The 14089-nt window shown below is 35.7% G+C and overlaps 1 protein-coding gene across 13 annotated transcripts in view; it reads right to left on the bottom strand.

The window, feature by feature from the left end:
• Positions 1-14089, bottom strand: part of OSBPL9 (oxysterol binding protein like 9) — a 172315-nt gene that overhangs the window by 41227 nt on the left and 116999 nt on the right. For 9 of the 13 annotated variants that reach the window (XM_009250051.4, XM_009250060.4, XM_063712158.1 and 6 more), the window contains 2 exon segments: positions 1844-1939; positions 693-740 (listed from right to left, as the gene is read on the bottom strand). In XM_009250051.4, coding sequence (XP_009248326.2) covers positions 693-740; positions 1844-1939 — 144 coding nt within the window. 13 annotated transcript variants of the gene reach the window in all.

A 14089-nucleotide genomic window follows, 5' to 3' on the forward strand; every position in this document is an offset into this window, starting at 1 on the left:
ATTAAAGCAGTGTTTGATTTGTTTCCTCATATATGGCTTTCTATTTATTCTGAACATTCTTGCTGGTTGGTTTATTGGTATCTGAAGTGTAACCAACTTTCTACCTTCAACATATGATACATGAAAAGGAAATAACTTACTCCTAGGAATATGATACAGAAAAGGTATTATATTAAAACTCTGGGCTGAGTGTGGTGGCTCACACCTGTATTCCCAGCACTTTGGGAGGTCGAGGTGGGTGGATCACCTGAGGTCAGGAGTTCGAAATCAGCCTAGCCAACATGGTGAAACCCTGTCTCTACTAAAAATACAAAAATTGGCCAGGTGTGGCGCATGCCTGTAATCCCAGCTACTTGGGAGGCTGAGACAGGAAAATCGTTTTAACCCAGAAGGTGGAGGTTGCAGTGAGCTGAGATCGTGCCACTGCACTCCAGCCTGGGCAACAGAGCAAGACTGTCTCAAAACAAAACAAAACAAAAAAAACTCCACAACTCTGTACATTATCCTTTTGTTTAATTATGAAACCATAACAGAAATTTATCAGAAAAGTGCCCTTGAGGTCCATATGGCAGTAATATTATACTAGGTCAATAATATTATCATAGTAAGTAAAAACACACTAAGATACTTAGTGTTCTCCAAAAGGCTGAATTTAAAATTTTTAACGTCAAAATCATGGTTATGGAAGTTACCTTTCTCTGTTCATCTTCTTTGCAGTTTTGAAGCTTGTCATCAAAAAGCTACAAGATTTTAAAAAATGGTTATAGTATCAAGCCACTTTACTACACGGTGTACACTCACTAAACAAAGAAAAACAAACATTAGTTCTTAAACACATTTCGTCCAGGGATGATTTATATGTTATTTTCAAGACAACATGTATTTTTTTTCAAGGCACTCAATCAAAGTCAAATTCTATTGCATGAAATCATTTTAACCGGTCAAGATCAATCACTCTGGAAGAATCATAAGCAAAAGAAAACAGATGACTTTTAAGAAATTAAACTATCAATTCAAACTTGAAATTTTTTTCTGCTTTGTTTTCCAAGTTTATCAACAGTCCTTTTCCCAGCACCTCTGCTTTTAATTAATTTTAAGTAGGAACTGAAGGAGACAATTCATTTCAGTACTGATAAAAGAGGTAGAGAAATCACCTCCCCATATTCCATCTCCCTCAAATTAAAAAAGTGTTAGAAATTGAGCCACTAGGCAGGGCATGGTGACTCACACCTGTAATCCCAGCACTTTGGGAGGCCGAGGCAGGCGGATCACAAGGTCAGGAGTTCGAGACCAGCCTGGCCAATATGGTGAAACCCCGTCTCTACTAAAAATTCAAAAATTAGCCAGGCGTGGTGGCGGGCACCTCTGTAATCCCAGCTACTTAGGAGGCTGAGGCAGAAGAACAATTGCTTGAACCCGGGAGGCGGAGGTTGCAGTGAGCTGAGATCGTGCCACTGCACTCCAGCCTGGGTGACAGAGTGAGATTCTGTCTCAAAAAACAAACAAATAAACAAAAAAAAGAAATTGAGCCACTAAAACACAGTTTCATGGAAATTTTAAACAGAATATGAACCAAATCTTGCCTTATTTTTTTCTAATTATGCCTACATATTTACCTTTTTCTTAATGACCAAAAAAGCATTATGTAAATATGCTATTTACCAATATAATTAGAGATAAAGACCTTTGAATAAGTCAGCTAGATCTTTTAAGTCTAATTTAAAAACTGCTGAAGAACCACATGAGTGCTGTAAATTAACATCAAGTAACTGTTTTTACTCAAAAATCAAGCTCAGTAACATTTTCTGTTTATATAAATTTAATATACAAACTAATGCCATACCTTTAATTGTTCAATCAAGATTTGTAGGTAAGCATCAGCTTCTGTAAGCTTCTTATCAAAATCTTGGACACTAGGAACAAATCCTGAATCCAAACCCTAGAGAAAGAGAATTTGCAATAAATCTACCAGAACCCAAGCAATGTTTAATAGTACAAAAAAATACTTCTTCCTTCATACATTAAGACATTTCAATTTTTAAAATACAGTTCTACTTTGACACAAATAATAGGTCTATTTAAGTGTTAGGTCTATTTAAACAGTGGTACATCAATCTTCCTCATTAACCTGGAGCACTGCTTCCCTTCTCAGCTGTTACACATGCTGCTGCTCAAATTGGATTTACTCTTCTCTCCGGAATCACTTTCTTATCTCCCCCAAAACCTGTAATTGACTCCCAGTAACCACTAGAACAACAGTAATTTAACAAACGAACATAAACAAAACCCACCTAGGTTACCTCCTATTTTCCCCTTTTTCGTTCAGTTCATTCCTCCCTTCCCTTAATGTTAACTTCATATTCTCACTGTTTAGTTCTCCCACTCCTCAAGCCACCCCATGATCTCTGAAGTTTTCCTCCCTCCTCCCCTACTAAAGAACCTCTAAATTTTCTCCTCTTCTAAGAGGTGGCCCCTCTCTAAGTGAAAGTAACAACGCCTCTCCTAATCAAGTTTCCTACTCACTTTCACCCTTGGCATGAACATTACACTTAGACGTGGTATAGATGTTTATTTATTTAGAAGGCCTACTTATTTCTCGGTCTAAAAGTGCAGCATTTGCATGTCCTACTTTTTGTATACTTAAAGAGTTTAAGCTCCAAGAGCATGGGATTCTTATGTTTTAACTTTAGCCAAAAGAAACTTTTGAGTTCTTAATCTTCTCTGACTAAAAAATACATTAATCCTGGGTATAAACCACAAAACAGTTGGAGACAATATGACAACCACCATGCCACATTTTCATGCCCAGTCATCATACTGTTAAGCAGGGGACTGAGGGTTAGGAACTGCTACTGTAAAAATCCCAATCCAACCACAAAATTCTGCACTAAATGGGTAAAATATACTTGATCAACATACCCATCTCACACTTGACTTTCACTTGTCATCTCCTCCCTGCCTTTGCCCAAAGCATGCTGATTATTTTCACATTCTCATTTTAGTAAACTGAAGCCAAAGTTTATTTTATATTACAGCAACACCTGATCTTTGTATACTTTATCATTAAAGCACTTTTACAACCATTATCTCAAAACACCAAATTGAGATGGTATGGCATTATGGAAACAGCAATGGGCTGGCAAATCTGGTTTCTAATTCTAGCACATTTACTAACACAATATTGTGGCTGTCCAAACCTCGGTTTTCTTACCAGCCAAATACGGGCATCCTCCTCCTCCTATTATTAGTACAGCAGCTACTACCTCTACTAAAGACAACAACTAATGACACTATCAATTACTATTATTATAGTACTTTTGTTGCTCTTCCCAAACTAAAATTCAAAAACTCGGAACCAAAGAAAAAATACAATTTTATTAAAAATCTAAGTCCTATTAAGACCATGGGAAAAATCAACTTATCTCATAATTTGTTTTCTTTTTCAAATTCAAAGGCGATAAATATGTCTACTTTACATACACATCAAGAAACTGTTCGACAATGAGTATTACAAAGCCCGTTCCCAATGAGAGATGACATGTACAAAAACAAAGTTGAAAAAAAAATCTTAATAAACAATGTATACAAAATCCAGATATATTTATAAAACTGTGTTTAAACATCTTCATTTTTAAAGATAACCCAAAGAAGTTCCTGTTAGAGACATTTAAAATACACAGTTTGGTGACAAAAGATATAGAAATGGATAAATACAACATATTTCATAGATATTAGAGAACTGTACTATGAAAGAAATGAGCAATTTATTTCCATGTTACTGTGCCACAGAAAAATCAGGACTGTTTGGCTTGTTTTTTGGTTTTATTTTGTTTCATACAGCAATGTAACATGATTATCAATAATTAAACTATCAAGACTCAGTTAAAATCAGCTAAATACATTGTTTTTAGTAAATATTTTAAAAAGTTAATGGCATCTTGATAAATGAATAAAAAAAGCATCTAAATGAGAGGGGAAAAGTGATCTTTAAGTATTTTCACTCTTCTGAATCCATTTAGAATTAACATTGCAAAAATCTAACTAAAACATCCTTTTTAAACAAATTACCAATTAGATTAAAAATTGTTCAGTGACTGAATGGAAACAGATTTAAATTACTGCTATTTAAACCTTACCTAAATCAATTCTTCAGAAACAACTTTTTGATGTTCATAGAATCATATAAACCTCATCTTGACTCTCTTCTTAGACTTGCCTCTAGATAGTCTTCCACAACCTTCTTTTAACTCTAGAATAAACTTCACACTTCACAAGGTCCAAGCCAAAGATCTACTCATCAACCCATTTTTCTTTAGGTGATGTGTAACAGGAGATTTATAATGACAGTCCCAGAACTGGCCCAATCACCCTTGCATAGTAATGCACAAATTTTTCATGTACTTAAAAGGAAAATTTATGTATATAGTTGCCCCATCTGCAACCAATAAAATATCATGTAAAATTCATCAATAACTGAACAAGTAGTTAACAAGTGTTTTCTCAAATCTAGTAAAACTAATAACCTAAATATTCTAGAAGAAAGCACAAGTATGACTTTATATTGTGACTTACAGCATCAGTCACCTAATTCAACCTCCCATTCACAGAAGTTCTTTTCATAACATCTTTGAAAGTCATCTAGTCTTAAGTATCTCATGAGATGAGAAATCTACTACTTCCTAATCTAGATTATTTCATAAAAATTCTCCTGAAGTATTAACTGTTCCTCATTCCATTCGACATTTAGAACACTAAGCCACAACACTTATTCATATTAATCCTTTTTAATGGAGATTTATTTTTATTTATTTTTTGAGACAGGGTCTTGCTCTGTCACCCAGGCTGGAGTGCAGTGGTGCAATCAGGGCTCACTGCAGCCTCAACCTCCTGAGCTCAAGGAATCCTCCCACCTCAGCCTCCCAAGTAGCTGGGACTATAGGCATGTGCCACCAAGCCCAGGTAATTTTTTATTTTACTTTTTTTGCAGAGACAGAGTCTTGCTATGTTGCAAGACCCTGTCTCCGCAATAAAATAAAAACTCCTGAGCTCAAGCAATCCTCCCACCTCAGCGTCCCCAAAAGTGCTGAGATGACAAGGTGTGGGCCAATGCGCCTGGCCGAGTTTTAAACAGGACTAAGAATATAGTCCTTTACCATATTGAGGGTGGTCTGTCTTTGAAAAGAACTGAGAATAGGGCAGATCCTTTCAGACAGTGTGACTTCATACTTCTTACGGTAGCTTTTGAGAACAAGTAAGCTGGGAGTCATGTACATACACATTCTAGTACTCTGTACTTGCTCTATCTAACATTTATCACATTTTATCATAATTGAATATTTCAGTGACTTCTCTGAAGGATTAAAACTCCGTAAGGGCAGGAACTATGCCATTCATTCATCACTATACCCATCAGGGCCAGCTCAGTGTTAAATGAACGCACATGGCGCTGGCTACAGTGACTGGAAATTGTTGATGCCACAACATCGGTCTTCCCCCTGACCTCCTCTCCCGAGATTTCTCTTGCCTTTCTGTTCTCTTTCTCCTATTCTCTACTCCCTCAAGCCTTTTCTCTATGTTGTCTTTCTTTCTCTTTTGTCCAGGTCCTTCAGTAGTAACTGAAGGGATTATGTCGCATTATTGGCACTCAGGACCAAAGAGGTTGCTGCTCTTTGGTTTATTACACTGATGTGAGCCACAGCTCTAATTAGATGATTCCTGTATGAATTCATTTAAAGTTTAAATTATACACAACAATTATAGAGAAATAAAGACAAAATGGTCTGTGATGTAACAGAAATTAAATTAGAAGAATCTCAATAGAAATTAAACTTCAATCTAACCATAAAATTTAGAAATCTATGTAAAGAAAAACCACTTCTGTGGTGAATATGCTAAAAAAAATAGTCTCTGGTTTTCAGAAACACTTTATTAATAAAGCTACTCTAGCCTGGGCACAGGGTAAGATCCTGTCTCAAAAAACAAAAAAAAGAAAAAGAGAGAGAGAAAGAGAGGTTGGGGGAGGGAGGGGGGAGAGAGGGAAGGGAAGGGCAAGGGGAAGAGGAAGGAAAGAAAAAAGGGAAGGAAAGGAAAGGAAAGAAGGAAGGGAGAGAGAGAGAAAAGGAAGGATGGAAGGATGGAAGGAAGGGAGGAAGGGAGGGAGGGAGGGAAGGAAGGAAAGATGGAGGGAAAGAGAGAAAGAAAAGAAGCAAAACCTAAAGTAGATACATAAAGTCAAGAAGAATAACACATACTTCTATATCATCCAGGATCTATGTATCCAGTTTAATAGAGAGAGAAAGAGAAACATATACATCTGGACCAATTTAAGGGGAATTTCTAAAATAATGTATCTAGACTTGTAGAAGAATATCAAACTGCCTCAAAACTGTAGGTCGGTACTTCCTACTACCTTTCTAATACTTAAGTTAAATAACACTACTTTTTTTCAGAAGGAACTTAAAAGCTAACAAATGTCAGCAAAATCAATTCTTAATGATTTCAGTTGGGACATTAAACACTATTTATACTTTATACATACACATAACTGAATGTTTTACCCCCATTAAAAGGAGTACTGCAAGAGATGTCCTTAAAACTGTCTGAAGTACATATAAATTATAGTTGCTTTGGAGAGACACTTCCTTAGTAAAACAATACAAGAGTCAATTCCTGAGGCAGAGTAGGAGCTTTTAAAGTAATTCCTGCTGACAGAGGAAGAGTAATGAACAGTGGAGATAAAGGTGAAGTTCTTGAGTCCAGAATCCGGAAATTAAGAAACCTATGGGAGACCTGAGGAACTGAGAATAAGGTAGAACAGGAAGGCTGAGTAATAACATTGTAAAAAGAAATTCACAAATGAGTAACTGTTTTCATATATAATTTTATTTCACAGTGAAAACTTAAAGGATTAAGTGTCCTATATGCAGTACTTTCTTATAGGGCAAAATCATATATAATAAAAATATGTTGTAAAAAGAGAAAAAGAAAATATATTAGAAGTAAGTTATTCTTTGTCTCATAGAAAAATTCAGAATAACAAGAAAAACAGGTAAGTTATCAGTAGTAGAACTGTAAATTAAACAGCTTAAAAACAAAGGAAAAACACAGAACAAGCCTCCTAATGAAAAATAAATGGCATGAATCTGGACAAAAGTAGACATTTTTTTTTAATTAGTAAAACACACACCCTATAATAAAACTAATGAAAACTTAGCAGGAATGTAATTTTGATTAAAATATGAGAATACTGGAAAGTTTATGTTCACAATTAGCAATTTGAGATGACATGCATCACAGATAAGCTTTCATCCAATGAAAGAAGTATAGAGCATACTTACAATTCAATCACTTACAATTATTTTTGAAAATTCAAGAACTGGAGAGATACCAGAAGACTGGAAAAAAGCAAGTGTGGTACTGATCTTCCATAAAAGTAAGGAAAAGAGAGAATAGAAAGTTACCATGCTGTGAGTCTAACATCAATAATCAAGTAAAGGAATAATAAGAGAAAAATCTAACTACACAGAGGAAAAGCAGGTACATGAGCAGCAAGTGGCAAGTTAAAAAAAAAGATTATGCCAAACATAATGGCTTTTCTTAGAAATTTAAGTTAGCAAATTAAGTTTTTAGAGACATGACATCTTGTCTCCCTACCAAAAGTGGTTTGACGATGAAAAAAGTATATTAAAGAGACCAGAAATATTAATTATACCATGATTTTATGTGAGGCACACTAATCTGTGATTTCCTGGGATTATTGAAAATTTGGAAACATTTACAATCCCTACTGTCCCCGTGGTTTATCCATTTCTGCTAAGGGAAGAACAGGACTTAGAAGAACAGGGAAGTTCTGGGGTTAAGATTTTCACCTCTTTTAATCCTAAGGAACAGTCAACTATCAATTCATTTGGAGTGAAGATTATCAATTAAAAAATGTCCATAAAATTGAGCCCAGTATTAAACCTTTCCTTTCACTATACCTTAGAGAAATTATTTTCCATTTAAGCCAATGTCTTGATAATCTAAGGCTTCAAATTAGGTTCTTTATTGTCAACATAGTAGCTGTAGCTACCTTACCAACTGCTAGGTACCCCAAGAATGCCCTGAGAAGTAAGGTCTTTTGCTGTAGTGCTAAGTAAGCAGCTCTAACACCATGGATGCACAATGTATATTAAACTTTTTTCAGAGTATTAGGTACTCTACTAGACACTTTACAAGCTGTCTCATTTGAGCATTGTAATACAGTAAGGTAGACAGATATTAAACCTGTTTTATAAGTGCTTACCCAAATCATCCAGCTGAATTTTTTTCAATTGGGGTATCAACCTAGTCCTCTGACCAAATCCTTTATACTTTTCTATTAAATCACAATGATGTTTAAAAGGAATTAATGACAAAAGGGCACTAAAATGTAATCTAAAAACTGCCTGAAGGCCCTTGACATATTGCAAATGAGCACAGCTTTAAGGACTCATCTAGTTTTAAATCCTGAATCTGCAACTTTCTAATGAATTACCTGTGCGATCTAGCCAAATTACTTTTTCCACCTCCATTTTCTCATCCATGAGTATAATAATAAACTACTCAAGGTTACTGGAGAGATTAAATGAGTAATACGTGTAAAGTAACACAGTGGTAGGTGTTCTACTTCCCCTTCATAATTTGGAGCCTTAGATAACCAGGATTCACCGCTATATCTCCAGGCCCTTATGTATAGAAGGCACTCAATGAGTACTGATGGATAAAAACAAAACTAATGAAGAACTAGATAATACTATAACCACAGGCAATTTTCATAGAGATCTACAATCAAGTAGAGGCTATAAGCATAAGTTAAATTGTATTTAACATCCGTTTTAAAAACAAGCTATAAGTTGATGAACTCCCAAGAAGATAATAGAGAATGGTAATAAAAAAGAAATGAATAACAGACAAAACAAGTGGTAAAACACAGTATGGAAAACAGACCAGGAAAAATATTCCAACATGAGATGTTCAGGAAAGCACTGGGTATTATGACTGAACCACAAAAGGTAAACTGTACTTAATTATTACCTTGGTAACAAAGAATCAAACAATATAAAGAAAGTTTTTTTTCATAAAAGAATCTAATTTTTGAACATCTGTTAGTGCTTTGAAAAACGAGAATTGCGTTTATCTTTAAATTTACAAAGAAAGGTTTATGTGTAATGTTCAGTTTCTGCTAAAAAATAAATAACACAAAACAAATCTGAATCGCTCGCATATAGTCCTGACAGAAATGAGCTGCTTTACAAACAGGAATCAGGTACAGCTAAAATTCAAGAATTTCAATCATAACCCTTAGCACAATTCGTTACTCTTCATGGTACCTTCATCTGATACTAATACACCCTTTGACTTACAGAACAAAACACAAATACTAACTCCATAAAGTGATTTGGTTACTTATACAACTAAACAATAAAGGTTTGGAATTCGTACCATTTTCCTTTATTTAAATCACTGACAGCTTGTCTTTCCCAGACACTCCAAATTTATTCAACAAACTCATATAAGAAGTTACTAAACTAACCAAAACAAACAAAAAACTTAAGTCTGTAAATAGGATGACCATATATTTTAGTTTGCCTGGGATAGTCAGTGTATGCCTGGTTGTCTCAGCAAAGTTATTATTAGCAGCCTCCTTCACTCTCAAGTATCCCAGTTTAGGCAATAAATTATATGGTCACCCTCTCTATATAGAATGTAGCTAGGATTTTTAAGACACAAATGTCATGAAAGGCATATAAAATTGCCTCAGATGATTCAGAATCCAGCAAACTGCCTTTTTAAAAAACTACAAAACCTAAAATGAAATGAGTTTACAGGTTCTGAATGCAGAAAGCAAGCTACAGAAATAAAAGACACTGGAATTCAATGCAGTTAATATTAACTGAGTGCTTACCTTATGCTAGATAAGTACACACATGAATAATACTGAAGTTGCAGTTTTATGTAATTTTACTTATGCACTAGAAGTTTCATTTTAAAAAATGTACACACACACACCCCTGAAATATAACACATGAAACAAAAGAAACAAAACACCTGCAGTTACCCCTAGGGAATGGGATTGAGGAATGGGAGCATTTGAGACAGGGACTCTGAGTTTTTATTTTACACATTCATGTTGTTTAATCTTTTAAAATAAATATGCATTTATTTTATAATTTACATTCAAAAGCTTTAGGTAAAAATGTTCAGAAACTACAGGTTATGAACATTTTTAGAAAATTTTATAACCATTTTAGCATGCAAGGTCATAAGCATTATTCTTTTAAAATTATCTATAAAATTCTAAAATGTTTTCCAGGAGTAAATCTGGCAAATGCTAAAGCTGCTCAGATACACCTTTCCAAGCAAAAAAGTAGGATAACAAATTTATAATATCATTTAAAGGTAAAGCACACACTAGCAAAAAGCACTTAAAACTTCGTAATCACTATACTGGAATAAATAAAATAATGAAAAGTGGCCAATATAACCAAGCGAAGTAGCAAAGTTTTTTTTTCCACATCCTTCCTGCCAACATGATCATGACTCAACATCCAAGAAAGCAACCTCTTAAAGAAGAAAACACCTACTACATCACACCACCTAACAAAAGCACTGTTGGACTATGTAGTGCCGGCAATCAGCCAACACTTTTCTTCTGAGATACTTTAGTTGGTTAGGCTACTTGCAGTATCTTTCTTAAAAGTCACGGAATAAATCATTCCAGGATCTAAATAAACTCTGAGAGGTTTACTAGTACAGGATGAAAGAAAAATATTCTTCCATTCCCCAACCTCAGATTAAGAGCATTTTGGAAAGCCTATCTGGAGTCCACTTTTAAAGATCCATCAAAAATGAGTAAATTTCCTGGAAATGTGTTCTACAAATAACTAGGAAAAATTAACATTAAATACATGAACCCTTAAACTGAGTATTTTAGTAGTTAGTTCAGGTTTTGAAATAACTGCAAAATTCTTATAGCCTAATACTTGTTGAAAATTTGATTATGAAATGTTTTCAAAAACAAAACCTGATATATTAATCTAACAAGACTGAATCTCTACAGCAGAATATAACAAATTGACAAATTAACACTCAAGGTGATAGCTAGTCACGACTAACAGATGATCAGTCACAGGCAAACAAAAGAAAACAATTACCCTGACTTGAATAGACTCAACAATTGTTCTGACATTTATCTCTTAGAAATTATATATACCAAAGCTGTCTTCATATATTTGATTTTAGCTGCCAATGAGTATCAGAAGAAAACAGATTCGGTTTTCGCTAAAGTTGTCAAAAAGTGCATACAAAATTACTGATTTAGTTTAATTGTCAGAAATCTATCAAGATGATATAAAATACAAGCCAGTGAAGACAGGACTTTGTTTTATTCTCTACTATCTCCACCAGGCTAGTGTTTGGTTTGTAGCAAGTCCTCAATAAAAATTTTGTAAATGAATTAAGGAATTCTGCAATGTGCCCACCTGTTAACATTTAAACACAAAAAGTAATCAAGGAACTAGAAGTTCTTGCAGATTATAAATCAGAATATTCACGGAAAAATCATAAATAACTCATAGAGTTATTTTAAGGGATTTATTATATTAGTTGGTTGCTGTAATGGATGGCTGCTGAATTTTTCCAAGGCTAAACGTTTTTAAGAAAAAAGAGAAACTGACTAGGAGAAAAAGACATTGAAATAAATGGTAGTAAAACAAGAAACAAGATGAGGCAATGACAATCTTCTTCTCTCTTTAAAAACTCATTCTCTCACACCAAATCTTATCCTGAGCACATTTTTACACATACTATGCTGGGCCTTAGAATTCAGTGTTACAATAATTACTTATTCACTGGGCATCTCTTATGACTATGGCCCTGTGCCGGATGCTTTGGGGATGCCAAGATGAAGCAGACACAGATCTAAAAGAGTTTCATTCTATTAGAGGGAATATATATCTGTCTACAAATAATTGATTCAAGCATGGTAAAATGTTATCAGAAAGGCACTAAGAAATTCAAAGGAGAAAGTTACAAGGACGAGAAAGCTTTCACAGAGGATGCAATTCAGAGTGTAGGATCTGGACAGAAATGGGAGGGGTAAAGTATTACAGCAGTGGGCCCTGGTAGTAAACAGCATAATCAGATACAACGTTTGAACTTTTCCTTAATCAAGTGACTACAGTACCCATAGAAGTGAGAGTAGGGCTAAGAAAACTAACAAGAGATGCTGAGGTACTCAGGAATTAGGAGCTGCAAGTAGCCTGAAGGAGCAAGGAAACAAACAAGGTTCTCACGGGCCAGAGGAGGAGCTACTCAGTGGACATGGATGGCTGTAAGACAGTCACTGCCAGAACTGCCTCAAAGCATGGAAGGAGCAGAAGGAATAAATACTCCAAAGGCCTTTTTTCCCTTCCATTTTCTGTCACTGCGTCCCATTTGCCAAACCCCAACCAGAAGCCAAGGAATAAAGGATCCCAGATGCTGCAAGCTGTAAAAGTCAGCCTCCTAGAGCACAGAAGAGAGAAGGCCGGAGAAGAAATCTGCAAGAAAATGGAGAATAACCAGAAAAGGCATATTCCCAGACTGAGGAGCTGAGAAGCACAAGGAGGCCAACTGAGGAACAATATTTTCTTACAGAAGAATGTATGTTTTTTGGATCTGGATGCTGAATCTCAAGGAAACCAAAATTAGTGGCTAAAAATGGGAATAAGTACTAGGGTTTGAGGGGAAAGGTGACCAAGGGGTGGAGACTGCCAGGGCAGCACCCTGATTCTCTCTGGAGAAAATAAAAGAGCAAGAGTCATCTAGGCTCTGGCCCTAATCATTCTACTCTCTAGCTATGTGGCCATGGGCAAGTCGTTTGGCTGCTTTGAGACTGATTTCTCCACAATAACAAAAATTTTAAAAAGGTAGAAATGGAATTAGAACTTGAAAATTCTCTCCAGCTCTAGGATTCTGTGATGCCAATACTTCCAGGTAAACAACTAGGTTCACCAAGAGGATAAATTCCTAACCATATTGGAAAACCTGGGGCCCATGTATTCACCTTAATAAAAATTAATTTCATTTAAATAAACACAGTAAGAATTTATAGGTTCCAACTGCAGCCAAGTCCTCCATGGTATGACAAAATATGTCAAAACACAAGCAAACTCTGTCATTTAGTGTAACCTTGAAACTGAGTGAGAAAGACTAACACAACCGATTTTAAAACATGCTCTGGAATGCAGAGAATGCAAAGAAACAACGGAGTAAGCAGAATAACTTAATTGAAGTGGCACATTTTGGAAAAAACGAGTTGTTCAGTCAATACAGCAAAGAAGCCAAGCTCCTAAAGGTGTCTCCAGAAATAAATGAACTCCAGTATGGGAGGAACTACAGTTCTCTTTTCTCTCTCCTGTGTGCGCACATGCACACACACAACACACACACACACACACACAGAGCAACCAAACCATTCATTCATGACACATATATTTATTTAATGTCTATTATGGCCAGGTACTATCATCATCTTCAAAGGATGTCTTTAAGGACAATAGAGATAATATTAATAGCAAATATAATTAAGCATTACCTAATCATCTAGAATGAGCTCAAATTTCACCTTTAGAGCAGTTTCCCTGACATTCTAGCTAGCCTACATGCTTTTTCCTATGATACTAACAGTACTCCAGAACCAATTAGTACTCGTACTACTATTATTTTAATCATGTTAGAGGTCCTATAGATTGGGTAAGGGAAGGTGGGGAGTCCTGGGAGTCTGCCCACCTTTTTTTTTTTTTTTTTTTGAGACAGAATCTCGCTCTGTCACCCAGGCTGGGGTGCAATGGTGTGACCTCAGCTCACTGCAACCTCCTCCTCCTGGGTTCAAGCAATTCTCCTGCCTCAGCCCCCCAAGTGGCTGGGCTTACAGATGCCCACCACCACGCCCAGCTAATTTTTGTATGTTTATTAGAGATGAGGTTTTACCATGTTGGCAAGGCTGCTCTCCAACTCCTGACCTCAGGTGATCTGCCAGCCTGGCCCTCCCAAAGTGCTAGGATTACAGCATGAGCCACGGCGCCCG

Source organism: Pongo abelii, chromosome 1, assembly GCF_028885655.2.
Source record: "Pongo abelii isolate AG06213 chromosome 1, NHGRI_mPonAbe1-v2.0_pri, whole genome shotgun sequence".
NCBI lineage: Eukaryota > Metazoa > Chordata > Mammalia > Primates > Hominidae > Pongo > Pongo abelii.